At 57.0% G+C, this 26577-nt stretch overlaps 2 protein-coding genes and 1 long non-coding RNA gene across 10 annotated transcripts; 1 reads left to right on the forward strand and 2 right to left on the reverse strand.

Moving 5' to 3' along the window:
* The first annotated feature begins 2718 nt into the window (after positions 1–2718).
* On the forward strand, positions 2719–8339 carry COMMD7 (COMM domain containing 7). Its single transcript, XM_021527441.4, has 9 exons — positions 2719–2893; positions 4093–4146; positions 4230–4332; positions 5856–5912; positions 5993–6030; positions 6592–6682; positions 6806–6855; positions 7337–7385; positions 7932–8339. Exons 1-9 carry the CDS (start codon positions 2747–2749, stop codon positions 8006–8008), a joined length of 666 nt encoding a protein of 221 aa, XP_021383116.2. The 5' UTR covers positions 2719–2746; the 3' UTR covers positions 8009–8339.
* Positions 4055–4946, reverse strand: LOC146765724 (uncharacterized). Its single transcript, XR_014949664.1, has 3 exons — positions 4807–4946; positions 4589–4694; positions 4055–4179 (listed from the first exon to the last, which is right to left on the reverse strand). It is a non-coding gene; the product is annotated as an uncharacterized LOC146765724 (long non-coding RNA).
* Positions 8340–9327: 988 nt separating the features above from the next.
* On the reverse strand, positions 9328–22689 carry LOC110469041 (uncharacterized). 8 transcript variants are annotated; one of them, XR_014949659.1, is made up of 5 exons: positions 15491–15976; positions 14811–14921; positions 13093–13225; positions 11308–11429; positions 11105–11185 (listed from the first exon to the last, which is right to left on the reverse strand). XR_014949659.1 is itself a non-coding variant. In XM_085558153.1 (4 exons), exons 1-4 carry the CDS (start codon positions 15833–15835, stop codon positions 9737–9739), a joined length of 600 nt encoding a protein of 199 aa, XP_085414279.1. In that variant the 5' UTR covers positions 15836–15976; the 3' UTR covers positions 9635–9736. The 8 variants fall into 8 exon arrangements, 3 of the variants coding, with proteins under 3 accessions (XP_085414279.1, XP_085414277.1, XP_085414278.1); XM_085558153.1 differs by lacking the exons at positions 11105–11185; positions 11308–11429 and adding an exon at positions 9635–9747; XM_085558151.1 differs by lacking the exons at positions 11105–11185; positions 11308–11429 and adding an exon at positions 9784–9915.
* Between the last annotated feature and the right edge of the window lie 3888 nt (positions 22690–26577).

Here is a 26577-nt window from a genome sequence, read left to right on the forward strand (position 1 = left end):
ATGCAGGGGGACAGAACCAACTCCTCAGAAGTTTCAGCTGGGCAGCCGGGAGGAGTCACAACATCCCTCAGACTGTGTCTAGAGATGTTCTCTTAGCCCAAGGCAGACACTGCAGGTGGGCAGAACACCCAGAGAGCAGGTGGGCTCTGACAAGCTGGGTGAAAGCCCCCCCGGCTTCTTCACAAACTCTTGCCTTTTCCAGGCGTTTCTCAGGTTGCCAAATGCAGGCAATGTTCCCCACTTCAGCTGCAAGGCTGACCTGGGAGCAACTGCAAAAGGCTGGGAGAGCTTGGCACAGGTAATGGCATCAAGGAACACGATGGGGACACCCCAGGATTTGATCTCTTGGGAATACATAATAAGGATCTTTCCCGGGGCAACACTCTCCAAATGCTGAGGAAGCTTTTCAAGTTTGATAGTGAAATGAAACCGAAAAATGCATCTCAAGTAGGGCGCATGGATCCTCTGCTCTGTTTGGAGAGCACCGCTGTTTTCGGATTTTTCCTGTGGGGGCGTGTGTCCCCATTGCTTTTTGGTTGCTGCTTTTACTTGGGTATTTATGGTGAATGAGGGCACATACCTGCAACTCCAAACTGCTGCCCTTGGCTCGTCCTCAGCTCTGATGAGTCCATCAGCAACGTGCTCTGCATGAGAATGGCCTGGCAGGAGCACCCATGGGCTGATGGCTGCCTGCACCCCTAGGGCAGCCCTGGGGCGCTGCTCGGGAGCCAAGCACCATCCCCGGCCAGACACCCCCATAACTACGGCCATCACCCGGCAACCTGCCCTTTTATTCGATAAATCTTTCTTGATTTGAGAACTGAGCACGTTCTGGCAGCGCAGAGCTGCCCGTGCCATAGCTGGGCTCATGGCACACGCCTGGCACACAGATGGTATCGCAGGAGCAATCACCAAATTTCCTGGTGATTGTTTGAACAGGATGTTGTGATCACGTACGTCAGCCGAGACTCTTCTTCTCGAATCCCATCACTCAGCTTTCCTCAAGAATTCGGTTCGCTGCCTGAGAAATTGTTCACCAGCGGTGTCACCGTCCTGCCGTCCCTGCGGCGTGCTCGCACATCCCTTCATCAGCTCCCAAAGCATCACCCTGGGGAGACACCGGGAAGGAAAGATCCGCCACAGACTGCTCCTCACCTTGGCTGCAAACCAGGCACAAGGCTGACTCGTGTCTGGTTTCAAGTTTTCGGACACCGAGTACAAGGGAAAATGTGATAGCTGTGAAAATGTGCGATAATTAACTGCAACTACTAATTTACACTTGGGAAAAATTGCATAGGGCTGTATGCAGCATTTTAAAGCCAGAGGGGAATTCTGTGTTCACACATACTGGTATCCAGTGCTACCCCCTACATCCCATTCCCTGGAGGAGTTTTAGTTCAGATTAACTCATTTTTAGACACAAGGATTTCCCATGGTTTAAATATGCTGACTTGGACGATTCACCACAGAAACGAATACATTGTTCCAATATGAAAAATCTACCTTGTTTAAAGGTGTCCTAAATATTTAGTATCATAATTTTTTTTCACCCCAAAAATCGAGGTGCACAGTCCCACCTTGGATCTATGAAACAGAAACTTTCCCAGCTGGTCTGGGAGGTAGAGAGGGAAGAAAAAGAAGTTGGAAGCTATTTCCAGCCAGACAACCAGGAAATATCTCTTAACTCCCCATCATTAGTGGTACTTAGCTGCTTATCTCCTTGTTTATACCACTGCGGGATAGTCTCACAATGAAAGCACTATAAAATTTCCAATATTCTCATTTGCAATAGCAAGTGTCAGTAATAAACCAGAACACCTGTGGGCTGTCGAAGTTTTACCTTCCACAAAGGTTTTTACACACTGTCCTATGGTCCGACAGACATGAAACACCTTCCCTGATAAAATGGATCAGACACTTCACACTGATAGTGGAATCCTGGAGAGCTCCTGCTCCTGCCCCAGGGAAGCTGTGAAATAGCAATTTAAGGAAAGAAAGTCCTTCAGGATAGAATCAGTTCCATTGTCCTCTGCGGGAATAAATCAAGTTTCAATATTCTTGGACCAAGGCCTTTCTCCCAAGACCGAACAGAAACAAGACTGTGTAACAGCATGAGAAGGCAATTCCTCTGCCTTCCTACAAGACATCTTTGAGCCAAGGAGACCTTGTGCATATGGATTATGTCGAGAATCGGGTCTGAAATTTCCCTATGGAACCCTGACCCCATGGACAACTGGGCACTTTCTGCCTATGGGCTGGCTCATCCTAAGGCTGCTGCTTCCTTGCCCGACATCTGCTCATTCCATGGAGTCCAGTCTGAGGATGTGGGCTGCCTGTCCCTCGGCCACCCATCACCCCGAGATAAGCAGCGAGCAGTGCTGGGAACAGCAGTCGGAGAGTGAAAAGCACACTGCAGTTTCAGTTCCCAAGTGGAATTTTCGGAGGAAAAAAACCAAAAAACCCAACCAAAAAAAAAAAAGTTTAAAACCCATTATTCACCTTATAAACCATGGTTTTGAGGTTTTTGGTGGGTTTTTTGGTTTTTTTTTTTTTAGGTTTTTATAGAGTAAAAAACGTGACAGTACTCAGCTGCCAGGCAGCTCCCCAGCCCCCGGCGCCACCGACCCCCGGCGGGCGCTGGGGCTGCGGGGTCCCAGGGGCCACCCCGGGGTGCTGCCCGGGCCGGAGCGGCCCCGCACGGCCCCGGCGCGGTGCGGGAGCGGCGGTGCGGAAAGTGCGGCCGCCGATGCTCAGGCTGAGGCGGCGGCAGCGCCGGGGCCGGGCCCGGGCGGGCGGAGCCGCCGCCGCCATGGGGCTGCTCAACTTCACCCGCGAGCCGGTGCCGGAGGCGGTGAGCGGCGACATGCACAACCTGAACCAGCTCAGCGCCCAGGTGCGCCGCTTCGGGCTGTGCTTTTCCGCCGGGGCGGGGAGGGCGCGTGTGGCGGCGGCGGCAGCCCCGGACGCGGAACCGGCGGGGCGGGCCGGCACCGGGAGCTGGGACCGACCCAGCGGTGCCGGTGTGCCGGTCCCACCGCGGCTCCAGCCCCACGGGCCCGGTGCCCGACGGTACAGCCCCGATCCGGCCGCGCCCCGCGCCCGCCGGAGCTGTTGGAAGGATGTTTACAGAATTATGGAATCCCAGAACGGCTTCGCCTGGAAGGGACCTTAAACACCATCTAGTTCCACCTGCCTGCCATGGGCAGCGACACTGGTGGAGTTCCTGGTGGAGGGCTCAGATCGTGCTTGGTGGGCAGTGGAGTCCTGTCAAGAACTGGGGTTTGTGATGGGACCACACAGTGTTCGGGTTGTGATTCCCACCCCAGATTCCCACCCCAGATTCCCACCCTGCACTTCCTGCCTCAAGCTGAACGGCTCTGGTCATTGGTACCATCTGCCTCCAGGCCACCGACACCGGGTGTGCAGCTTGGACTGAAGTTGGTGGAAACGCTGAGGCTTTTCCAGCCCAGCTTGCCAGGACTGAGGATATCAGCCTGGGCCCGTCTCTGCTACATGGCTGAGACCGAGGGCAGGGCAGATCTGCAGCCACAAAGCAGCCAACAGCACTTTTGGGCATACCCACAGGGTCACAGCCAGCGCTGGTGCCAGCAGAGGAGGGTGCTGCCACTCGGGCAGCTTCTCCATCCTTGCCTGCCAGCTGCACATCCAGAACACTGAAAACAGCAACTAGACCCTTAACCAGTTCTCTTCCTTTCCCCAGTCAGTCTGGTTACCCTGTGGGGTTTATGAACCATGAGACTGGATGTTCACAACTTTTCCCACTTGCAGTTTTTGGATTGCACAAGATAGAACAGCAGCTTCCGATTAGCCACAAGTCACAAAAGCTCTGTGCAGTGCCAGCTACCAGCTGCACAGACCCCCTGAGAGGCTCTGAAAAGCATCCTGAGCAAATCCCATCCGCAGGCATCACGTAATGCCAAGGACAGAGCACCAGCACAGGTCCAGCTCTGGAACCAGTGTTGTGGAGGCGGGTGGAGCTGGGTCAGGGGAGTACATCACCACCTCATCGTGGTGCTGGTGGGGTGATGAGGTGCTGATATCTGAGTCTAACACTCTCCTGTTTCTTCACAGCAATTCTCAGCGCTGACTGAAGTGCTTTTCCGCTTTCTGACAGAGCCCAAGGAGGTAAGGCAGAACTGGAGAGATGCGAGTGCAGCTCTGGTCAGAAACAGAGAAAGGGTTTTGTTACTACTCTTTCTCTTGAGCAGGTAGAAAGATTTCTGACGCAGCTCTCAGACTTTGCCACCATGAATAAAATCAGCTTGGGCCCCCTGAAAAACATTGTCAAAAGTATTCTTCTGGTACCCAACGGTAAGTGATGTATTTGCATATCCTGCCCTGAGGCCAATCTGTCCCAGCCATTCCCGCAGGGCTTGGTTTGCACAATAAGTGTTAATGGTAGCTAATACAGTGCTTAGCACTTAAGAATCAAAAGTTCTGTTTGGTGACTTGTTGTATTCTTTATACCCTGCCTGCATGCACATTTCACGGGCTTAAGTAAACTCCCTTAAATATCTGTGCATTAAATGCAGCACAACACCGTGACAGTGCTTGGTTTAAGCAATACCTGTAAATGCCTTTTGCCAGATCGGGGCAGCCTCGTGTTGGCAGCGAGTCTCTGCAGGAACTTCCACCCAAGTGACCCAGTGCTGTAATTCCTCCAAGGCCAAGCGCTGTTGGAGAGAAATAAGACAGTGCACACGCATTTGGAATGGGCTGGGACTGGTGCAGTTCCAGACCATGTGAAGGAGACAGCTGACTTTGCAGTTCTAGAGAAACACTTACTGTGTCCAGCTCTTTCTCGTTCATAAACGGTGACGAAGAGGTTTGGGGGGATTCCACTGGAATACCCCAGACTCCACCACTTTATAGGATTACTGTGATGTTGTGGCTGCCGTTTGACACGATAATGCATCAAACACTCCACGGCACATTCATCCCATTGATCCCTCCTGTTATTAATAGTCCCTTGCTATTAGCCTTCAGACATTGGTTCCCTGTAGCCTCCTTCACGGCCCTGATGCTGAGCACAACTGTTTTCTGAATTTGTCTTACACTTTTTCTACTGCTTCAAGCAACTTTTCCTATCCAGGACTAGCAACAATTTTCCTTCCTGCAACCATCTTGTGGGGATTTAGTGCGGAATTTGCATTTTTTTCCCCATCCTGATTCAGGCCTTGGTGCTCCCATCTTGTCGTTTCCCATCGTAACTTTCCCTCAGCTCTGGGATGCCACGGACGATATCAGAACAGATCACAGCAGATCACTTTGCATCTGTGCTACACAGGCGGAAAGCCACGTGGGGCTGGCAGTCTCCTTGAATTTATGAGATTCCTGCTCTTGGCTTCAGAGAGCAGAATCCTTGTAAAGGTCCCCGTGCTCCCGGGGCCCCAGAACAAAGGGGGAAGGCGCAGCGGGGGAAAGTGTTATATGCACACGTTCACACCCATCATCCCAAACACAGCAGGTAGGTCAAATTAGCAGCCCGCCAGCCTTAACAGTTCTCCTTTAACAAGCAAAGCGGCTACAGGAGAGAAAGCAGCAGCTTCAAAACATAACCGCTGCCGCTGTTCCCATGGATACCTGCAATGGGATCTCGCCCTCTCCCCGGCACTCCCCGAGCCCGGACTTTTAAAGCACCGGGCATCTGCAGAGATACTGGCAGGGACGACTGGGTTTCCAATCTCCGAGGAGCTGTGGTTTGCATCAAAACACAGCTCAGAAACAGAGGCTTTCGCGCGTAGGGTCCCGTCCCTGCCTCTATTTGACTCAGTAAAAATTGGTTTGACTCATTAAAAAGTGATTTTTTTTTTTTCATTGTGGTGTTTGTTCAGGTGCCCTGAAGAGGAATTTGTCTTCTGAACAAGTCAGAGCGGATTTTATTGCCCTAGGTAGGTCATGTGATTTCCACTAAATAAAAGATAATTAATATTTATCACATATAGTAATCTCATATTGTTTCCCTCCATAGGCCTCAGTGAAGAGAAAGCCAGTTATTTTGCAGAACAGGTATTCATTTCTTTTTGCTTGTTACTGAGCTAACAAAATGTCAGTTCTGTGAGTGGGAACTCATAAAACCCCACTGTGCTCCTGATACGCGTTGGCACATTGGGTATTTTCTTCAAAACCAGCTTGGGATTTTGAACTGAAGATCCTCAGAAAACTAATAAGGAGCACTTTGTCTGATGGCACCTCTGGTTTGCCAGGGCCTCTCCCCCATCAGTGTCACAGTTCCTGCACTGCTGTGTGGTTTTCATGTGATGTTTTTGTGCTTCCCGTGCTTTGAGCCCTGAGGTCATGCAGTTAGTTACATGAACACATGGCTTTTTGCACAGATATTGTTACACTGAACCAGTGCTAAAACAAAACCAGTGAGTTTCATTTGCAGAAGTGACAGGGCCGATGGAAATCCTAGCAGGACTCAAACACCTCTGAAAGCCCTCCTGACCACATTAGTTCTCTCTTTACTCTGGGCTTCTGCCATCCTCTGCCTTCGTTCTGATTCTTGTTGAAGTTTTAGGTACAGAGGCCCCTCTGAATTAATTGCTAGTGTGTCTTTTGCTCTTGTAGTGGAAGGTGAATTCCCCTACCCTAACACGCCTGGCTCTGGGTCAGACACTGATGATTAACCAGCTGATAGACATGGAGTGGAAGTTTGGAGGTAATAGAGCTACAACTTAAACTGGAGGGGCTGGGAAACCCAGCAGCAGCTCTTGGCTAAATAATGTTTTATTTCACCACTTAACTAACAGATTATCTGCCTTCTCTTCTTTCTGACTCACAGTGACTGCTGGGAGCAGTGAGCTGGAAAAAGTGGGAAGTATCTTCTTACAGGTAAATCTCCCACATCACAGAGTTCAGCTTGTAGGGCAGTTGAGGAACAAGCTCCAGCCAGGCATGTGGGAAGCACTGGCTGTGAGGGAAGGAGAGGGAAGCTCTGTGGGTCTCACATGAACAGGTTCTGTGACTGCATCTTCAGTCTCCAAGTGCTGCTGCCAGCAGACACGCTGCTGTTTGGTTTTCCTCTGAAGACGTGAGGTATCACAGGAACGTGGCCCATTCTGAAAAGCTGTTCAAAAAGCTCAGTTTAGCAAAGGTCAACCATCTTGGGGAGGCAGGGAAAGTGGGATCAAGGACTTCCAGAGATCTTCCAATGCCCAGGATATCTGTTCCTACAGTGGCACTTCTTGAAAAACCTGTCAAAGATGTGTGTGCTGTGCAGCAAACTCACAGCAGACTCCTGCTCTGCTGTCCTCTCCTGGTGCTCAGATACAGGTCTCTGAACTAAACTACTTCTGCTTTTCCTTTCTCCAAGCTGAAGCTGGTGGTTAAAAAAGGGAGCCAACTGGAGAATGTGTATGTCGGTGAGTCAACATTTCTGACAAGAGGGAAGGATGGGAAAGCTGCAGTTTGGGGCTCGGGGTGTTGCTGGGGGTGGGGGAGTCTGGGGGCAGAACCAGGGTGGGATAACTGCAAGAGCATCACTGTGGTTACTCCTGCCTCAGCCTCTCCATCACTATGGCTGTTCCTGCCCCAGTCTCTCCCTGTCACAGGCACTCCAAAAATGTTTACGAGCACTGACTTTTGGGCACCTTCACATCTGTGCCTCAGTAAACACAGATCTGCCACAGAGCAGTGCAGAGCAGTCAGAGCAGCAGGGCAGAGGAGGAAAATAAATGATTCCCAAGCAGGGAATACAGCTGGGAGATCCCATCCCAGGGCAGATCCCAGCCTGTCCCCCCTGGCAGCCTGGTTAGCACAAGGACCAGCTGCTGGGAATCACAGTGGCTAATGCTGCCCAGCTTAGGTGAACGTGAGTTGCTCCGTGGTAGCACCAGAACAGCTTTGCCAATGTTGGAGGTGTAACCTGAAATCTAAGACTTAATGCCTCTTTTTTTTTTTTTCTTCAGAGTTAACTTTGCCCCAGTTCTACAGTTTTCTGCATGAAATGGAACGGGTCAAAGCCAGCCTGGAAAGCTTCAGCTGAAACTGCACAGACCTGAGCCGACATCTGTCTGGGATGTTTAATTCCTCCTCATGGGCCTGCGGATCTGCTCTTTCCCAGCTGACTCTTCACACCCTGATAAGAGAAGACAAGCTGTGCAATGAGCAGTGGTGTCATGGCCCAGCAGGACCCATCAATCCTTTAGAACCTGAAACTTGGCCTAAGTTTCAGCTTTTTCAAAGCACCTACAAGTCCACTCATCTTTTTCTTATTTTTTTTTTTAACTATACTATTATGAGAAACTGTGGTCAGAAGTAATGTGGATACCTTTACTAAAATAGCAAAGAAATAAACCCATTCCCATCCTGCTCCATTTGTATCAGAATCTGATTTTGTGAGAAAAAGAGAAACAGGAGCAAAGAATCATTTTGAAATTTGGAAGGATTAAGAAGAGAGGATGATGAAAGCAAGGAGAGCATCTAATGTGGGGAATCACTTAGTGCTCCCTTCAAGCCTCTCCCTTCTCTTGTATTAAGAAATATGTTGATTTGCTTCTTCCCAATTGTGCCTCATTATGGAAAAGTATCTCAGTGGTAGGTGATTTTAAATCTTAAACAACCAAACAGCTTCCTCTGCGCATGGGAGGGGGAGGACATCTTGGGGGGTGGTGAGATAAATCTCATTTGAATGTGCTGCTCTTTAATCTGCAGCCTGTGTGACATGGCACAGTTGGACCCAGCCCATTTCCTGGTGGACATATGTCCAAACCCCATGAAGTGCCATTAGCTCGACTCTTCAGTTGTCTGAGGGCAGGGATGAGCTCTTCATCAGGAAGCAGAGGGGTGCTCCAACCCACCTGGGGCAATGTTACAGTCACTGAGGCTCCTCTCATGTCCAGACTGTTGAGTAGTCCAGCAGCTTGAGCTGGCTGAAGCCTCTCCCACAGCACAGGGATGAAGAAAGCTCCTCTTACAGAGCATGTCCCAAAGCATCTTTGTGTCCCTGGCATGCTCGGCAGTTCCAGTGAAGGGAATAAACCACATTACCAGGGAATATCCCAGTAAGAAACTCTGTTTTCAGCCTCCACCTGAAGGGATTCTCTGTCCCGTGGCTTCCTGCCAGTCTGCTCTGGGGGACCCTGCAGCAGCAGCTGCTTCCAGTTAAACTCATCCCAAACAGATAATTTCTGTGAGAAAAGCATCACAAAGCTCCCTGCAACTCAGCTTCACCCGTGGTTTCCAGCTGCAGCAAACCCAGCATTGATTGTCCCTGCACTCACTGCATTTCCTGTGGTGCTGCAGGAGTGACTGAAAACGACAACGGGCACAGGCTGAGCCATATATTTGGGAACTGGGGAATCCTGCTGGCAAACCTGGGAATGGATTTATTTATTTTCCCACATATCAGGTCAGTCACAAGCATTTCAAGCTTTTTCACATCCTTACTGTGAAAATGAAAAAACAAAACCGAAAACCTCTGAAATAATATTCTACAGAATATTCTGTCTCCTTTTGGGTGGCAGGAAAAGCTATTTCAGGGAGGAAGAAGCAGTCCAAATGGCTGCTGCTTTCTCAAGACAAAAGCGATTTTTTTCTGCTTTACATTTTCTGCTGCCTGTTCCCATTATTTCTCACCCTCCCAGTGCCAGGGCAACACCACTCAGCCCTATCGGGTCATGTCGGGAAGTGGCCGTGGCACTGCGGACAAGATGCCAGGCTCACTTGTGGGTCAGGAATCTGCTGCAGAGAAGATGCCAGGCTTGTTTGCGGGTCAGGAATCCACTGTGGAGAAGATGCCAGGCTCGCTTGTGGGTCAGCAATCTGCTGCGGAGAAGATGCCAGGCTTGCTTGTGGGTCAGGAATCCACTGTGGAGAAGATGCCAGGCTCGCTTGTGGGTCAGGAATCCACTGTGGAGAAGATGCCAGGCTCGCTTGTGGGTCAGGAATCCACTGTGGAGAAGATGCCAGGCTCACTTGTGGGTCAGGAATCTGCTGCAGAGAAGATGCCAGGCTCGCTTGCGGGTCAGGAATCCGCCGTCCCCCCACGCTGCTCCCCCTGCCCGGTTGGGATTAAGCCGCTCGGGGCTGCCGCACGCCGAGCCCGCTGACCCCGAGCGCAGGGGTCACCTCGGTGCTGCCCCGCGGTCCCCACGGGCAGCTCTGCTCGGCGGCGTTTGCGCCGTGGCGTGACCCTGCTGCTGCCACCAGCGCTCCCGGCAGCCCTTTCATCCCCCGCGCTTGGCTGGGCCTGAGCCGAGCTGGCAGCCCCGTGGGGAAGGGCTGGAGGGGGAGCCAGCCCTGGCAGCACCGGGTGACGCCAAGCGTGATGAATCGGGTCACCCTCCCAGTGGGGCCGGCCCGGAGCGAGCACGGCTCCGGGAGACAGCGTGGCAGCCGCAGCCCTCCTGCCCAGCACGGCCTCGCCACCAGCACGGGGGGATGGCCGATGTGCAGAGCCCTGCGCTGGCACCTGGCAGCGGCGGGCACAGCCGGCACAGCCAGCGGGAGGGAAGGAGCGGCCCGGTGCCCGCTTTGCCCCGTGTTTGCGGGTGGCCCCGCCGCGCGGGCGTGCGCGGCCCCTTCCGCCTGCCCGTCAAGCCCAGCCAGCCGAGAGCTAATCTCGGCGGGACAGCGGGCGCGGGGGAAACAGGGCCTCTCACAGCCTGGGGTGCAGCTAACCGTACTCCTCCCCGGCCGTTTGCCTCCCTGAGCCCTTTCCCGGCCCATTTCCTCCGGGCTGGCCGTGCCGCAGCCCCCCGTCCCTGTCCCCGCTCGGGGGACGCACGCGTGGGCCCTCCTGGCGCAGCAGGGCAGGGGCAGCAAGTCACACACGGTCACCTCCCTGCGTGTGCAGCCCCCTCTCACAGCGCTGCGGGCTCTCTGCTGCCTTGGCCACCTCCACACGCCCCGGGCTGCCAGGCAGTGTCTCCTGGGCACAGGGGAGGTGGCAGAGTGGCCCCAGCAGCCAGGCTGCAGCGGGCATCCTGTGCTCGCAGGCATCCTCCCGCTCATCCCCACCAGCGCCAGCAGCGCAGCACAGAACAGGAGCTGTGCTCTGGGCTCTGTCAGTTCCCAGCGTGGATTCAATGATGTTGTGATTCTCAGCCATGTCAGATGCTAATGACCAAGGAAACTGGGATGTTTTCAAATGAAGCATCTTCTCCCTACTGGAAATGCCAGTACTGCTGCTCCTTTCATATGTGAAGGAATCCTCTGAACCCTGAGAACAAAAGCCTCTGCTCTGAGGGAGCAGAGCAGATGTGGACTCCACTCACGCCTGTGAGCCCACGGGCAGGCAGGGAAGGAAGGAACTGGGGCTCCTCACTGCTGGCTCTGCCTGACCTTGAGCAGGTCATGTGGGAGCTGATAGAGCTCCTCTGGGACATCCTGGTTTCCACAGGCTCACCAGGAGCTGCTCCATGCCGAGGAGTTTCAGCTTGGTGTGAAACCCTGTCCCAAACTTCCTGTTTGCAAAACAGTGATAAATCTCAGGGCTGGCCCACAGCTAGGAGGGAACCATAGCAGGTGAGACAAGCCAAGGAGCAGAAAGAGCAGGTGAGGGCCCCAAGCCCAGTGCTGAAGGCAATCCTGCCCTTCCTCACCCCATGCCTTCCCCCTCCCCAATTCCTCCTGGTTTTGGGGTGATGCAGCACCCAGCAAAAACACCAGCTGTGAACTGCAGCTCCCCAAATTGCTCTGTCTGCCTGGGAACAGCAGCCCTGAGCACGCTGGAGGGCCCCAGGGCAGCACCAGCACCCTGCTGTGCCACGTGGATCCTTGGGGACAGGGACCTGCAGGGGCTGCGTGGGGTTCCCTGGGGTTCCTATGGCGTTTGCTGTCTCCTCACCAGAGCACACAGGCGAGGGTGGCACTTGGCACAGCACCATGCAGCTGAGGACACACTCCCAGGGATGAGTCCTCAGCCTGCCTTGGGACAGGATTCTGCACCACTCTGCTCAGAACAGGGGGAAGGCGTCCCAGCCTGCCTGTGAAATGGAGCTGCTGCCTCTCATTCTTGCAGGAGGTGGGGGAAGAGACTGGTGGTGTCCAAGGCAGTGGAAATATTCCTAGCATGTCGTCTGCTCCTAAGCCTTGCCATCTCTCTAGGCAGTTCTTTGTCCAAGCACACTGGGAACAATTGGGGCTGCTCAGCCAGACCGCAGGCTGTCGATCAGCAGAGGGAATGAATGCTCCAGCATACGGAACCCATCTTCTCCCACAGCAAGGGGAGGTGGCCACCAGAAACCAGCCTGTGGCACAACAGCACAGGCACAAACAATGCCTGGGCACCCATGCCAGTGCCAGCCTCAGGAAGGGGGTGGGTGCTCCACAGCCCATCCAAGGAACAACCCAACGGGAGGGAGTAGCTGGGCATCCCCAGGCCCCCCGTGGGGCTGAGGGTGGCATGGTTGGCACAGCCATGGTGACAAGGGCCCTGTGTGATCCTGCACTGCAAGTGGCTGAGGAGGAAGAGCTGAGTCCTGTGGGACAGAGAAGAGCCCCCAGGCTGTGGGATCAGGGCTTGGCCAGCCCCTCTCAGCAACCAGCACCTTCAGGGTGTCCTCTCCAGGGCTGATGGCATTTACTCCCTTGCAGCACAGCTTCACAAAGGATGCCAGACCCTGCAGTGACAGATCCATCCTGTCCCCAAGAGCTTGATACAGCTTCTCCTCTCCATGACACCCTGAGCAGCCACGGGCTGGTGCATGGGGGCGGGAGCACCCACCAGCCCTGCGTTGAGGCAGCCCAGCCCATTTCCCAGCACTCAGCTCCAGTTTATAGGGCTGCTCTGTCCCAGGGGCATCACTGCCACAGCTAACGAGGTTATCCCAGACCAGGCACCGACAGAAAGGGAAAGCAGGGTTAACCCTTGTGCCACTGCCACATCCCACAGCACTGGGGAGCAGCTTTGCTTGGAAACGAGATTTTAACAAGCCCCAGTGGGAATGGAAAGCTATGAAACACCAGGGGAGGATTCCCATGCCAGCCCCAGCACCATAGCATCCCTCCTCTCGGAGCAGTCCCATATCCATGACAGCAGCACCAAGCCCTGAGGCTACACCTTGCAGCCGGTGTCCATGGCAGCAGCATAGAAAGGACGGTGCATGACCCCCATCATGTCCCCACCTCTCAGCTTTGTTTCACATCGACAGCTGGGATGTGGATAAGGAGCAGGATGCAGCCAGGGTGCAGGCAGGAGACATTGGGTGGCCGAGGCCATGGCTGCCCACAGGGACACAGCACCGCTCAGCTCACATTCCTGCGGGAAAATGTGAAGGCTGCAAGCAAGGTCAAGGGCCCTTCCCTTGCTGGAAGTCGGCGTCACGCCAGCACCCGGGTGGCCCGACCCGCCGTCCCGCGGGGCTGGGGACTGTCCCTGCCCCCTCACCCCACCGCCCCCCATCTGCAGGGCTGGCTGGGACACGGGTGGGTGCTGGCAACGCTCCCCAGGGACCACCAAAGCGGGCAGCCCTTTTCGCCCGGCTCAGCATCCCCCGCGGGGCCGGGATTGGGGTGGGATCCCCAGGCAGGGCGGCTCCGTTTCCACCCCGCTGCTGAGACCCGACAAACTCGCGGCACCGCCGGGCGGAGCCCCCCGGCCCGCCCCCGCTGCGGTGCGCGGTGCGGGCCGGCAGAGGGCGCCAGAGCACCGCGCAGGGCCCGCGCTCCCCCCTCGCCCCCCGCACCCGCCAGTCCCACCCTCAGGACACCCCCCTCGCTCCCCGCATCCCCCCAGTCCCACCCTCTGTACACCCCCCCTCGCTCCCCGCATCCCCCCAGTCCCACCCTCCGGACACCCCCATCGCTCCCCGCATCTCCCCAGTCCCACCCTCCGGACACCCCCCTCGCCCCCCGCACCCACCCAGTCCCACCCTCCGGACACCCCCTTCGCTCTCCGCATCCCCCCAGTCCCACCCTCCGCACACCCCCTTCGCTCCCCGCATCCCCCCAGTCCCACCCTCCGGACACCCCCCTCGCTCCCCGCACCCACCCAGTCCCACCCTCCGCACACCCCCTTCGCTCCCCGCATCCCCCCAGTCCCACCCTCCGGACACCCCCCTCGCTCCCCGCACCCACCCAGTCCCACCCTCCGGACACCCCCATCGCTCCCCGCATCTCTCCAGTCCCACCCTCCGGACACCCCCATCGCCCCCCGCACCCACCCAGTCCCACCCTCCGCACACCCCCATCGCTCCCCGCATCTCCCCAGTCCCACCCTCTGTACACCCCCCATCGCTCCCCGCATCTCCCCAGTCCCACCCTCCGGACACCCCCCTCGCTCCCCGCACCCGCCCAGTCCCACCCTCCGGACACCCCGCCCCGCGCCCTCCATTCTCTGGGCTTCGCTCCCGCATCCACCGCTCCCGTCCCCCGCCCTCTCTCCCCGGGGCATCCTGCCCGCCCTCCTCCAGGATATGTCCCTGCATCCTCAGTCCCCGAGCATCCCTCCCTCCCTCCCTCCCCCGTCCCCTTTCCTCGACGCATTCCTCTCCCTCATCCCTTCCCCAATCCTCCTCCCGGCCCCATGGACCCTCCCTCCCCGCGCCCGGCAGGCAGCCCCCCGACCTCGACCCCCCCGCCTCTCGCTGCCAGCAGCACCGTCTCCCCCGCAGTTCCCACAAGCGCTTTCCCAGTCGGGAGCCCCGGAGCCACACTTTTCCTCGCCCACCCCAAAGCCGGGCGTCACCCCCGTCATCCCACCCCAGCCCCCCCTGGACTGCCCCTGCAGCAGCCCCAGCCCCAAGCACCGGCTGCCCCCGCCTACGGCAGAGCCCCCCGCGCTGGCTCAGCTCCGGGTTGTGGCCAGGAGCCCCCGGACTTATTCAAAAGCAATAAAACTGAACCCAAGCATCCCTGCTCCGTTCTGTCACCCGCGGCTCGTAATGGAGTGAGCTCCCGTCCCACCGCACACGCCCTGTGCTGCGCTGGGTCAGGCAGTTCTTCAGTCGGGCTGGCTGTGATAAGAGCAGATTAAAAATAATCATAACAATAACGAGGAGACCCGTCACCTCTCTGGGGGACATCTCACGGCGTCTGCTCCCAGCCAAGCAGGCTGGGACTTTCAGCTTCCACTACCGAGGAATTAGCTGTATTTATGGATTTATCGATATTAGCCCACCCCCCTCCGCCCCATACACACCCCGGGGGATGCCGGAGGGTGCCTGTCCCACTGCAGGTGGCCTCAGCAGGGCCGGGTTCCAGGGAGGCAGCAGGAGCACGGGATGCTGGGCTCTCTGGAGCCCCCCTGGGTGCAGAGAAACCAACGTGCTGGGCAGGCTGCATGGGGTGGGACTTGGGGGGGAGCCAGAGCCCCCCTCCCCGGGCTGCGGGCGTGGAGCAGCTCGACAGAACACTGTCAGAGCAGGTGAAAGAAAGGGGGAGCACCCACCTTTCCACCAGTTTTTCTACTTGCTCCATCTCACATATAGCAAATTCTGAGCACACAATGCAGTTATTGAATAAAATTATGCTTTTTTTAGTACTTGTATGCATGTGGTTTTTAAGGCTCTGCCTAGAAACCAACCTCTGAGCTACGAGCAGATAGATCAGAGGGGAAAGCCAGGCCAGCCGTGGACAGCTGTGGGACACGGAGATGCAAGCGCAGCACTGTCAGCCATAGCAGCTGGCCGGTGACACATCCAGCCCGTGCAGGTGACGTGCCCATCACTCCTTCCACTCCAGGAAGAAGGAGAAAGCACTCCTGGCTGGGGCAGGGATCATCAGGGAGAGTGGCCACCATGGCCAGCCCGGGGCTGCCTCGCCTCTCCTCTCCCTGTCGCTGTGTCTGTCCCCCATGGCGCCAGCTCTGTCCCCTCCCGCAGAGCTCTGCCTGTGCCCGTGAGGACGAGTCCTGCCTCCCCTCCGCCATCTCGCTCTCCCTCCAGGCAGCAGAGCCGAGGCGCTGCCAGCTCCATCTGCACAGTGCAGCGAGCACCGGGCCAAGGGGCAGGACCCACAATCACATTTCCTTGGAGCACATTGTGCTCCCGCCTCGCCGAGGGTGTTGGAAATGGGTGGCTGTAATAATGGCGCCGTGAATAACTGCAGCTCACTCACTGTGGCCTCCAAGCTCAGTGTGCTCCAGCTCCAGCCTCATCCCCTCCCAAGGCTGTTCCCTGCCATGACGTGCCCTGGTTTCCAACCTGCCTTATAACCTCCTGCCTTGGCCCAGGTGTCTGCAGTCCCCACACCCACCCACAAGCTCCCATCACCAGCACTTCCCCCATTGCAGCTGGTTTGGCTTTCACCTGTGTTCTCCTCCCACCAGGACCCCCATGGACTGGAGACACAAAACCCCCAAACAGGGATTCTGCTGCCCTGTGACAGGCAGTGCTGCCCAGACATGGTGCAGCACAAAGGGCTCATGGAGCTTTTATTGCTGCTGATCCTGCACGGCTCTCGCAGACCTGCCCGGAGCAGAGCCTGCCCTTGGAGCCAGCATTCTGCAAACAGCATCCCTGGGGCCCTCCCCAGGGCCGGGGCGCAGGTCCCTACTCCTGCAGCAGCCCGGATACAGGGCAGCAGGTTCTCCTCTGCCACCAAACCTGGCTGTGGCTGCACTGGTGCCATCTGTTCATCAGGCACAGTCCCGTGTCATGCTGTGCTGTGGGAGCCGTGCCAAAGCTCCCGGACCCTGCTGGAGCACCCGCACTGGAACCGGGCTCTGAGTGCCGCGACCGATGCGATTTGCAGCCCCCGTGAAAAGATGAGGGCACAGATGCCAGCGGCGTTTCCTGGCTCTGGAGATGAGCCCTGTTGGGTGGGGCTGCCGGTGCTCGGGTTGTGAGGGCAGCTTGAGGGGGTGCCAGGACTCAGGTGGGAGGCATCTCACCAGACCGCCCCCCAGCTGGGGAGATGGGTGCTCTGTGGGCTCCCAGCAAGGACGCATAGTTGCAGGGCTGGAGTGGTATTGGGAATCCTCGGGCCGGGCTCTGTCCTGCTCTGCTTGCTCGAGAGTGAAAGGATTTGTCAACAGGGAGCTGATGAGTCCCGAGGGCAGCCAGCTCGCCCTCCTCCCAGCACCCCCTGTCCAGCAGGAGGGCTCCTGACGGCACACGGCCATTGCAGGCACCCCGAGCAGGCTGGCCCCAAATGCCGACTGCACCAGAGGGTCTGAACTCACTGTCCCACCAAAGCCCCCAGCGTGGGGGTCCCGACCCCGCTGGGCAGACAGCACAGCAGCTCTGGAGGTTCTGACCCTCTAAGGTGTTCCTGCAGGATGCTCAGTGTGACCCGGGCGGTGCTTGGCACACGGAGCAGCCACACGCGGCGGAGACAGGAATATGCTTTCACCAGGAGAACAAGAAGAGCCTCTGATGGCTGCCATGTCCCTTGTAAACACCAACTTTGAGAGCATCAGATTACAGCCGCTGCCTCGGCTCCAAACAAGATGGTAATCGGGAGCACGGAGGCACCCTGCCTGCATCCTGCCCGCACAGGGGGGAGCACCGCGAGCCTGGTGGCACCGCAGAGGCCATGACACCCTCTCCTGCACTGCAGGACTGCCGGGGCTCGCTGCGCCCCGACCCCACGCAGCACCGCGACCCAGCGCGCCCCGGGAGAACGGGAGCTGCCCGCCCCCGGCGGAGCCGCTGCTCGCTTATCCCCGAGTGCGTGCGCAGGGTCCCGGGGGCAGCGAACACACCGCGGCTCGTGTTGGGGCACACACCGCCTGCCCCGGCAGCCGTGGGCGGGCGGGGGGTGGCTCCCAGCGAGGGCTGGGAGAACCGACACCCGCGGTCCCGGCCCGCTGTGCTGCTGCCGCCCTCGCTCCCGGCGTCCCGGCTCCGGAGATGGTCGGTCCCACGGCCGCTCCCCGAGCCTCCTCGCAGCAAGGCCAGTGTCCGGCTGCAGCCGCCGCCCCAGGGAGAGCTCGGGGAGGGCACAGCCGGGCAGGGCCATTCCCGGGGCCGCAGCTGGAGGGATTGGAGGCAGCTGCCCGCAGCGCGGGCCTCCCCCTCCCCGCTGCCCGCCGCCCCCCTTTCTCAGGCAGGAGCCGCTCCGGCCGCTCCCTGCTGGGCGGTCCGGGCTGCGGGGACGGAGCAGCCCCCACTCCCTCCTCCTCGGCCCCGGCCGCGGGCAGGACCGAGAGGTTCCTCCCGCCGCCGGTCCCGCACAGCGCAGGGACACCGGGACCGGCCGCTCCCCGCCGCGGGGCTCTGCTGCTCCCCCCGCCGCGGGGGCTCCACGCTCGGCCGGGCCGGGGTGCGCGGTGCCGGCGGGGACACGCGGGACCGCGGCTGCGCCCACGCTGCGGCAGCTGGCGCGGGGCGGCGGGGATCAGCTGCGGCCGGGGATCAGCTGTGCCCCGCGCCGCCCCGCCGGGGCCCCCCCGCTCCCTGGGGAGCGGCCCCGGCCCCCCTCGCACCGCCCGCCCTGCCCGCCCTACCTGCCCGCCGCCCTCCCGGCCCTCCCCGGGGCGGCTGGCGGCCGCCCAGCCCGGAGCTGCCCTGCTCCCTCCTCCTCCTCCTCTTCTACTTCTCCTCCTCCCGCGGGCACAGCCCTGTCTAATCCCACGGGTGTCAAATCCACGGCGCGGCTTTGGCCGTGGCGGGGCCGGAGCGTATCCGATGGGGCCGGCGGGAGGAAGGCGCGGGATGCTCCGGCGGGGGCACCCGGCCGAGCCCCCCCTCCGCACACCGCAGCCATGGCAACGGCGATGGGCTGTCCCAGCCCGGCCGCAGCGCAGGGAAGGCGAGAGGGACGCAGGGAGGGAAGGAGCCGCCGGGCGATTCCTGAGGGGCTGGCACACACACAGCCGCTGGAGGCGACCGGAGCCAATCCCCCGGCTCTCTTTGTGATGCTTCCTGACACAGATTCCCTCTCCATGGCTGACTTTGCAAGTTTCCCCATGCTCTTCCCCTCCTCGCGCGGTTCCTTGTCATGCGACTAAATTATACACGAGAGGAGGGACATGCTGGAAATTCTAGTGGCAAAATAGAAATGAGCAGATTTGCGCAGGCGGCTGCAGCCCGGCCGCCTCCGGGACTCCTGTGAGCCAAGAGGGACCGGACCTAGTCCCAGGGCAGCAGCATTAAAGCCCGTGAATTCTGAAACCACCAAGGAAAAGGCTTTTCCTGCGGCAGCAGAGATGTGCGGGCGTGTGGAGCTGGACCGCGGTGGGTGCCGGGACCGCGTCCCCTCCACGGAGAGCGGCTGCTGTCCCAGCACACAGCACCCTCGGGAACAGCGGGCGACGCATTCACTTCCCCGGAGAAACGTGTTGTTTGGGAGCCAGTAAAAAATATGCAAATCTGGGAGGGCTGGGCCTCAGCCTCCGAGCAGCCTTTCTCCCCTTCCTCCCCATCCCAGAGCTCCGTGGGGCGGGCTGAGCCCTGGGCAACCGAGGGAAGGGAAAGGCAGAGCCGGGGGAGCGCGGGGCGGCAGGCGAGGCGCTCGGATGAGATTTGGAGTGTCACGGAGCAGGACGGGGAGATGGGCACGGGACAGCGGCTCCTCCAGACCGCGGGCATGCGGAGAAGGCTCCTGCTCCCGCAGCCGGGGTGGGTGGAGCATGCTGTCACTTTTTGGTGCTGGGCAAGCCCGGCATCGCTGTCGCAGGATTCCTGCCTGTGCAATGAGTCAGGAGCAGCGCTGCCACGTTTTCCTCCTACAGGCAGCGTCCCGTGGCGGGTCGGTCGTGCTCCGCACCGGGACGCACCCGCACACGCGGTGCTGCTTCAGCTCCGACGCCACGTGGGTGGGTGAATCTCCGGCAGCGACTCTCCGGGGAAACCCCTCTGTTTGGAAAGATGAGGACACCGACCCGCAGCTCGGACGAGATGTGGAGCGCCTGGCTCAGGCAGTGATCCCACGGGACACGGGCATATTCCTGTGCCTGCGTCCCACCTCCTCTGCCAGACAATGAAACACTGCCCTCCTTCCCAAGTCGCAGCAGAACAAATAAAGCAAGCGCCATATGGTGCCAAGACACGCTGGAAATGGGGCCAAGCCCAGGAGGTAGGGGAGGTGGCAAGCCTCCATCCCCACACCAGTCCCCATCGCCAGCTCCAAGCCAGGGCTGTCCTTGGGGGACAAGTGTCCTTGCCCACTCCTCCTCCTCCCCCTGCAGCCACTGCCCTGCTGCCAGGCACAGCTCTGCATTTCAGCCATGGCTTTGCCTGCAGTCCTGGGGGAGCACAGAAACCAAAGCTGCCCCCGAGAGCACTTTCTCCTCTAAGGGCTGGCCTGGGGACACAGGTGTCACCCGTGGACTGACACTGTTGTCAGACCATGCATGCCTCACACTCTGCCATGGGATAGGAGTGGGACCACAGATAGCTTGTCCCCACAGGGGCTGGAGGAGAAGCCTCCCACCTGCTCCAGGCTGCCGCAGATACCCCACTGCAAGAAGAAAGTGGCACCATCTTTCTGCCTGTCACAGCAATCCTCCTGCCTGCATCCTCCCACAGCCCTGCAGCTCCTGGGTACCCTGTGTGTTTTCAGGCGAGTCACCTCCAAGCATAGGCAGCCAGCAGTGAGGTTCCTCCCAGGAGATTTGGGCACCCTATGGCAGGGCTTTCAGAGGTGCTGGGCGCCTGCAATTCCCTGCAGCCTGCTCTGTGGAGCAGAACACCTTCCTCCCAGCCTGCCCTGGCTGCCCAAGGCCTGACTCAGGAGAGCAGATCCCAGAGTTTCCTTGGGGGCAGGATATGATGAGCTCCTGGGGGAAGAGGGGAACTCCGGGAGCCCTTCACACTCTAACAGACCTTCTGCATGTGTGGCATGCAGATGCCAGCCTCATCTGTGCCTGGGAGCCAGGTCACAGAGCTCATGTGACACCTACCCACCTGCCACACTCATTCACCCCATTCCCTCTGCAAGGGCCTCCAAAAGTGAAACACCTGGCTCTGTCCTCCAGGTTGAATCAAAGTGAGGATGTCTTTTGTGTTTGGGGTTTTGTAGCCACAGGGCTCAACTCTCTCACTGCAAATGTGAGTAGATCATTTGCACCTGAGTCACAGAGATGAGAATCAAGTAAGTTGTGCAAGCAAAGGACTTTGTTGAATCATACACAAAAATGTTGGGATGATAAGGATCAGACAGGACCCAGGAGTAGCCCACATATCTCTCCATCTCTGTGCCATCTTGCTTCCTACTTTAAAGAGGCAGCACTGCCTGATGTGTGTGTGTCATGACCTGGCTCCATCCCTACCTATCTATGCTCCCATGACCTGCCTCCATCTTCTCTACCTTAACTATGGATCCTCTGGGAATGCTCCATACCAGTGAGTGCTTGACAGCTGCTCTGCAGATCCAAAGCACTGTGTGAAAATAGTATTATTTATTGACAATGTTAGAGGTAACGAGAAAAGCAAGAGGCAGCCTTGTCCTGCACAGCCTACCTGGATCCCTGCAGAGTGAAAGTGAGCAAGGCTGAGGGTCCCAGCTTGGTGCTGTTTGCTGACCAGTGGCTGTGGAGGTCTGCCCTCATCCCAGTCCCAGCTCCACTTGGGCTTCTTACCCACCACATGTTGATAAACAGAAAAAAAATGTACAATGGCTGCATTGAAGTTCCCAGTTAAACAGAACAGCAGTGGCTGCTCGGAAGGGGAACTTCTGCATTATCTTTTGCTCTGTTAATTTAGAGGTGGGACTTGCTGAAACAGGGACAATCCACAGGGCAAGATCTGGATTTTTGAACACCCCCAGTGTGAGATCTTGGGCAGGGTTAAATGCCAGTAAGCAAAAGAACAGCAGCAACCCCAAGAACAAAGGGGACACAGGTATTTTGGGGCAGGCTGACTCCTAGGAGCAGGGGAAGGAATTACTGGGAGAAGTGGGGCTAGGCAATGCCACGCTCCAGCACATGCAGCTGCAAGGTGAGGCCAGGGATCCCAGGTGGATCACCGGGTGCTGAGTGGCAATGGGCTCCACCAGAGGCCAGGGATCCTGGCAGCAGGCTCTGCTGAGGATCCAGCTCTGGCACCACAGCCACACACACAGGGCAGTGTCCAGCTGCTGCAGAGTGAGCAGTGGGCACAGCTGAACCCAGCAAGGTTCTGACTGCAGACAGCAACAGCACAGGCAGGGAGAGCAGGAAGGAAGCCCAGGCAGGGAGCACAAGCAGGGGAACAGAGGCAGGGTGTGCAGGCAGGCAACACAGGCAAGAGTGCCAGCAGCAGCAGCAGCCTACCTAGGGGAGAACCAGGGAAAGCCTGGGGTCCACGCTGTGACCCAGGACCTTGCTGCTTCCCAAGCCCCCGATGGTGTGACAATCCAGGGGTCTGGTTTGTGCTGAGTTGGCAGGGTCCTGCTCAGCAGCAGCCAGGTGGGAGCCTGTGCCTGAAGGAGGCACGGCAGGCTCAGCCCAGAGCAATCTGCTCGGATAGAAGTGGGAGGTGAATTAACGGCAGGGGAAGAACGACTCCCCTATAGCTCCAAAGTCAGCAAGGAGCCGAGCTCTAAGGAGCCTCGAGAAGGCTGGAGCCCTCCGTGCCATTTCATCTCTGCTGCTCTGCGTCGGATTTCCCAGGAGCCCTGCAGCCTCGGCCACATTAATTATGCAAATGAAAAGGTGATGCCAACTCACCATTCCTCGGTAGGGTCCCTGCGAGGGAAGTTGGGCCCGAGCAGCGGCCGCTGCCCTGGCTGGGGCAGGGAGGGTCCGAGAGCACACCAGGCAGGATGGATGTTTGCAATAATTATCCAGTCATCCCCTTCAAGTGTACTGCAGCCATAGCAACAGACAGATGTTCTGTCCCAGCCAGAGTCCGCAGCGAGCTGGGGAGGGAAGCACAAAAATTAACCCGTTCAGCCCTAGGATGGCACAGAATCCAATTTATCCTGAGGCCATCCCACACTTGGGACATCCCTGAGGAAATCAGGCAAAAACCTAATCACATGGTCCCCAAATTAATCCAGGAGAAATTGCCCCAGTGCTGTCTGACACAGAAAGTTGGTGAGAATCAGCAGCATCCCATGGGATGGGGTATGGCTTTGGGAGGGCTCTGCTGTCTCCCGTCCCACATGGCTGGCTGAAGCTCAGCATCTCCTGGAGGTGATGCTGCAGGTGAGGCTTTTCAGCTGTGCTGGTAACCAGACTTTGGAAAGGATGGATGGCATCAGGAACTTGCTCAGGGACAGCCACAAGCAGTTCTGCCATCAACAGCCACACAGGGCCCTCAGCACACAGACCCTGCTGGGCACCCAGCTAGGCAGGAGGGATGGATGAGACACATGGACCAGTGTCCACTTCTGAGTTAACAGCTGGGTCAAAGCCTTTAAAGTATTTGGAGGCGGGATGCAGCCAGACTGAGGAATAGCTGGCATTTCATTTTCCTGCTGCTGTACAAGTTCCCAGGATTCAGCCTGAGTCCATTAAATCTCACCCAGAAATAGCACCGCAGTGTCCCCCAACACACCAAAAACGTGAACCCAGCTTTTCCTGGGGCCTGCTGAGCAGGCAGCACTCCCCAGGCACAAGGTGTCTTCTCCACCTGCCAGGAATTCCTTCCAGCATTGGCATTTAAACATTTTAAGCCAAAGGCCAGACCCCTACGGGTGGGTCCTCTGGAATGATCAGAGCTGCCCACCCCAGCTTTCCCCTCCTGTGCCAGCTGTGCCCAGGGGTCCTGCAGAAAGCAATGCCCTGATTTCAGAGCAGGCTCATTGGAAAACCCCATCCAGATGTTTGCAGCTGCAGATGCTGCTGGAGTGTACCCATGGTGAGGATTTCAAAGGAGAGCAAAGGGGCTGGATAGGGTGGCCTGAGCAGATGTGCCTGGACTAACAGATCACACCTGGAAAAATGGAGAGGACCTTGCTCTGGACTGGTGGAGGAAGACAGACCCCCCAGCACAGCATTAAAGAATCAAGGAACCACAGAGCTGCAAAGGACAGTAAAGACCTCTAAGATCGTCGAGTCCAACTGTTAACCCAACACAACTGTGAGAGGTCACAGGAACAGTCTTACTCCTTCAACTGTAAGACTATTTTTGGTCCCTATTCCTTCCCTCTTGCTCTCTGCCACGCAGACAATGAGATCTCCAGCTTGCCGAGGGCACCCCAGCTCCTCCTGGCTGCTCCCGCTGCTCCCGGCGCGCTGCTGACAGCTTGTGCCGCCTTAGCACAGCCTAGCCTGGAAATCTGTGGTCTCCCGGTTGGCTTTTTTTTTCTTTTTTCCCTTCTTTCTCCTGGAGAGAAAAAGCAGGGAAGGGTGAATTTGCTGGTCTTGAAACTGAGGGAGACGTGGCATCATGTGCAGTCACAGAGGATGTGGGCAGGTGCCATCAGCCTTCCCCACGCAGCTCTGGGAATGGAGCTCAGCCCTGCTCTGCAGCTCCCTGGCTGTTCCTGCCCAGGCTCCCACACAGCTCTGGCAGCTGCTGGGTATTTCGGTTCTTCCCCACGGCGCCAGGCTACCCCACTCCTTCTGTGGCTCTTCCCCCAAGCACATCAATCCAGTGGCCACGTGGTTTGATTCCCAGCCTGCTGAAGAGACACTGGAGACTGAAGAAGAAGGTGGGAAAAATGTCTATTATTTCCACAAATCCCCTCTCAATCTGTGACTCTGGCTGCTCTGCTTCTCTTAGTCCCAGGCCTCTTCCAAGCAGAAGTCCAACCAAATGATGTTTGGTGCTGTGATACAGACAGAAATCCAAGAGGCTTCAGAAGGAATCCACGCTCCTTGCTGACTTCCCTCAGCTGCTTTGACTTATTATCTGACCTGGATCTAAATTGGGTTTTGATTAAAGTGAAGAATAATTCTACTTGGGGGAACCTCATTGTTTAGTCTTAGAATTAGCAAAAGCTACAGGAGAATTAAATTTGATTTCTGACATTGGGCACAGAGACCACAGTGGGACCCCTGGCAGTGCTCAGTGCCTGCTGTGAGAGGCAGCCACACTGGGCCATGTCACCCAGAACCTGACCAAGCTCTTTTTTGCAGCCACCAGGTTCTTGTCCTAATTCTTCTCTGAGGTCACTCCTGTGGACCCTGATGATTGCAATGCTTGGTCAGCATCTCCTTGTTTCAGACACGGGGATATTCATGGTCTGTTCATTTTCACTCATCTTGCCCTAAGGTGGTGCCAGGGTTTAGCCCATGTCCCTCCCCTGTGTCTATCTCTGGTTTTCCACAAATGTGTCTTCTCTCAGCATCCATTTCTCAGAGATCAGGGAGCTGAGTCATCTCTGTAAGACACTCTCCTCTCTCCTGAACAATCCAACAAACTCTCTCTGCACTAGTTTCAGGCTGAATTCTCTCAGAGTGGCTCACCAGAACCAGGTGGCAGTCCAAAGTGTTGCCAGAGCCCTCATACTTTTCTATGCCTTCCTTGACATGACTCTCCCAAGACAATCTGGGGTCATTTCCCCTTTCCATCCTGCTGGTGGATCAGTTACTCTTTGTGTTCAATGGGAAGAATAAGGCAGTTCCAGTGAGAATTCATCTCACTCCACAGGGAGTGTTCAGAGGTTGGGGATGAATGGTTTCTGTGGGTGCTCATTGTCTCACACTGTAGAGACAGTTGAGACACCCAGGTACCACTGGCTGTCCAGCTGTGAATGTAAAGTTGCCAGAGCCAAACATCATCCATGGTGATGCCATAAGTACCTCAAAATTCTCTATCCCTCCTCAAGAAAGCACTCCTGGATGCCAGCAGAAGGGATGGTTATTAACACCTGAGTTCCCTTTGTGTGGCTTGGCACTAAATGATGTCTAAGGATGGGTTGGGTGCTGTCCTGCCCACTCCTCTGCCTGGCTCTCATCCCACCCAGCAACTCTCAGGGGCAGCCAGTAAATAGTTCCAGTTTTGGATCTACTCAAGTATGAGTCCAGATGAAGACCAACAAAACCAGGTGTTCAAGGCTGGACAGGGCTTGGAGCAACCTGATCTAGTGGAAGGTGTCCCCGTCCCGTGCAGGGTGTTGGTACAAGATGGTCTTAAGGTCCCTTCCAACCCAAACCATTCCATGTTTCTATGATCACTGGAGTATTTGATGGGATGTCTCTTGGTAGCATGGCAGGATTTCTTCCCATCTTTTATGTTGTTCAGACCTCAGTAGGTCCCAACTGCTTTGCCCTGTGCATGTCCAATCCCTGGTCCAGCTGAGCATTTGTGTCAGAAGACCAAAAATTTCTTTAGAACAAAACACAACTTGTATGAAGTTAGAAAGGCACCTAAAAGTGGAAAGAGCAGCAGAGTGTTTAGATAAAACCCAAATCCAACTTTTTTTTAATGTAGTATAACTAGCAATGGCCCTGGAGTCACCATGTTTGTCTATAAAAAAGCCATCAGCAGAGACCCTTTGCTGAACACACCCAGTATCTGACAGCCTGAACCAACAGCTGAAAGTTCAGCAAACAATTCCACTTTCTTCTTCCCCTTCCTTTAAGGACAAGAGTGCCTCAACATCATGCATCCTAATCTGGAGTGTCATGAGATTGCTCATGCAGTGCAAGTTAAACCCTCATTGAGTCCATGCTGGATTTGATCTAAAACATCGATCTGAACCTTCAGGCCAGGTGTGAATGGTCTGCCCTGAATCCTCACTCTGAGGACATCAGTTCTTGGTGTGACTGGCTTTGCATTCACAAACTGGGGAACTCATGAACATGCTCACCAGAGAGGGACCCTCTGCATTGCTTTGTAAGTGGACCCCAAACCT

This window comes from Lonchura striata, chromosome 20 (assembly GCF_050655825.1).
Source record: "Lonchura striata isolate lonStrDom1 chromosome 20, ASM5065582v1, whole genome shotgun sequence".
NCBI lineage: Eukaryota > Metazoa > Chordata > Aves > Passeriformes > Estrildidae > Lonchura > Lonchura striata.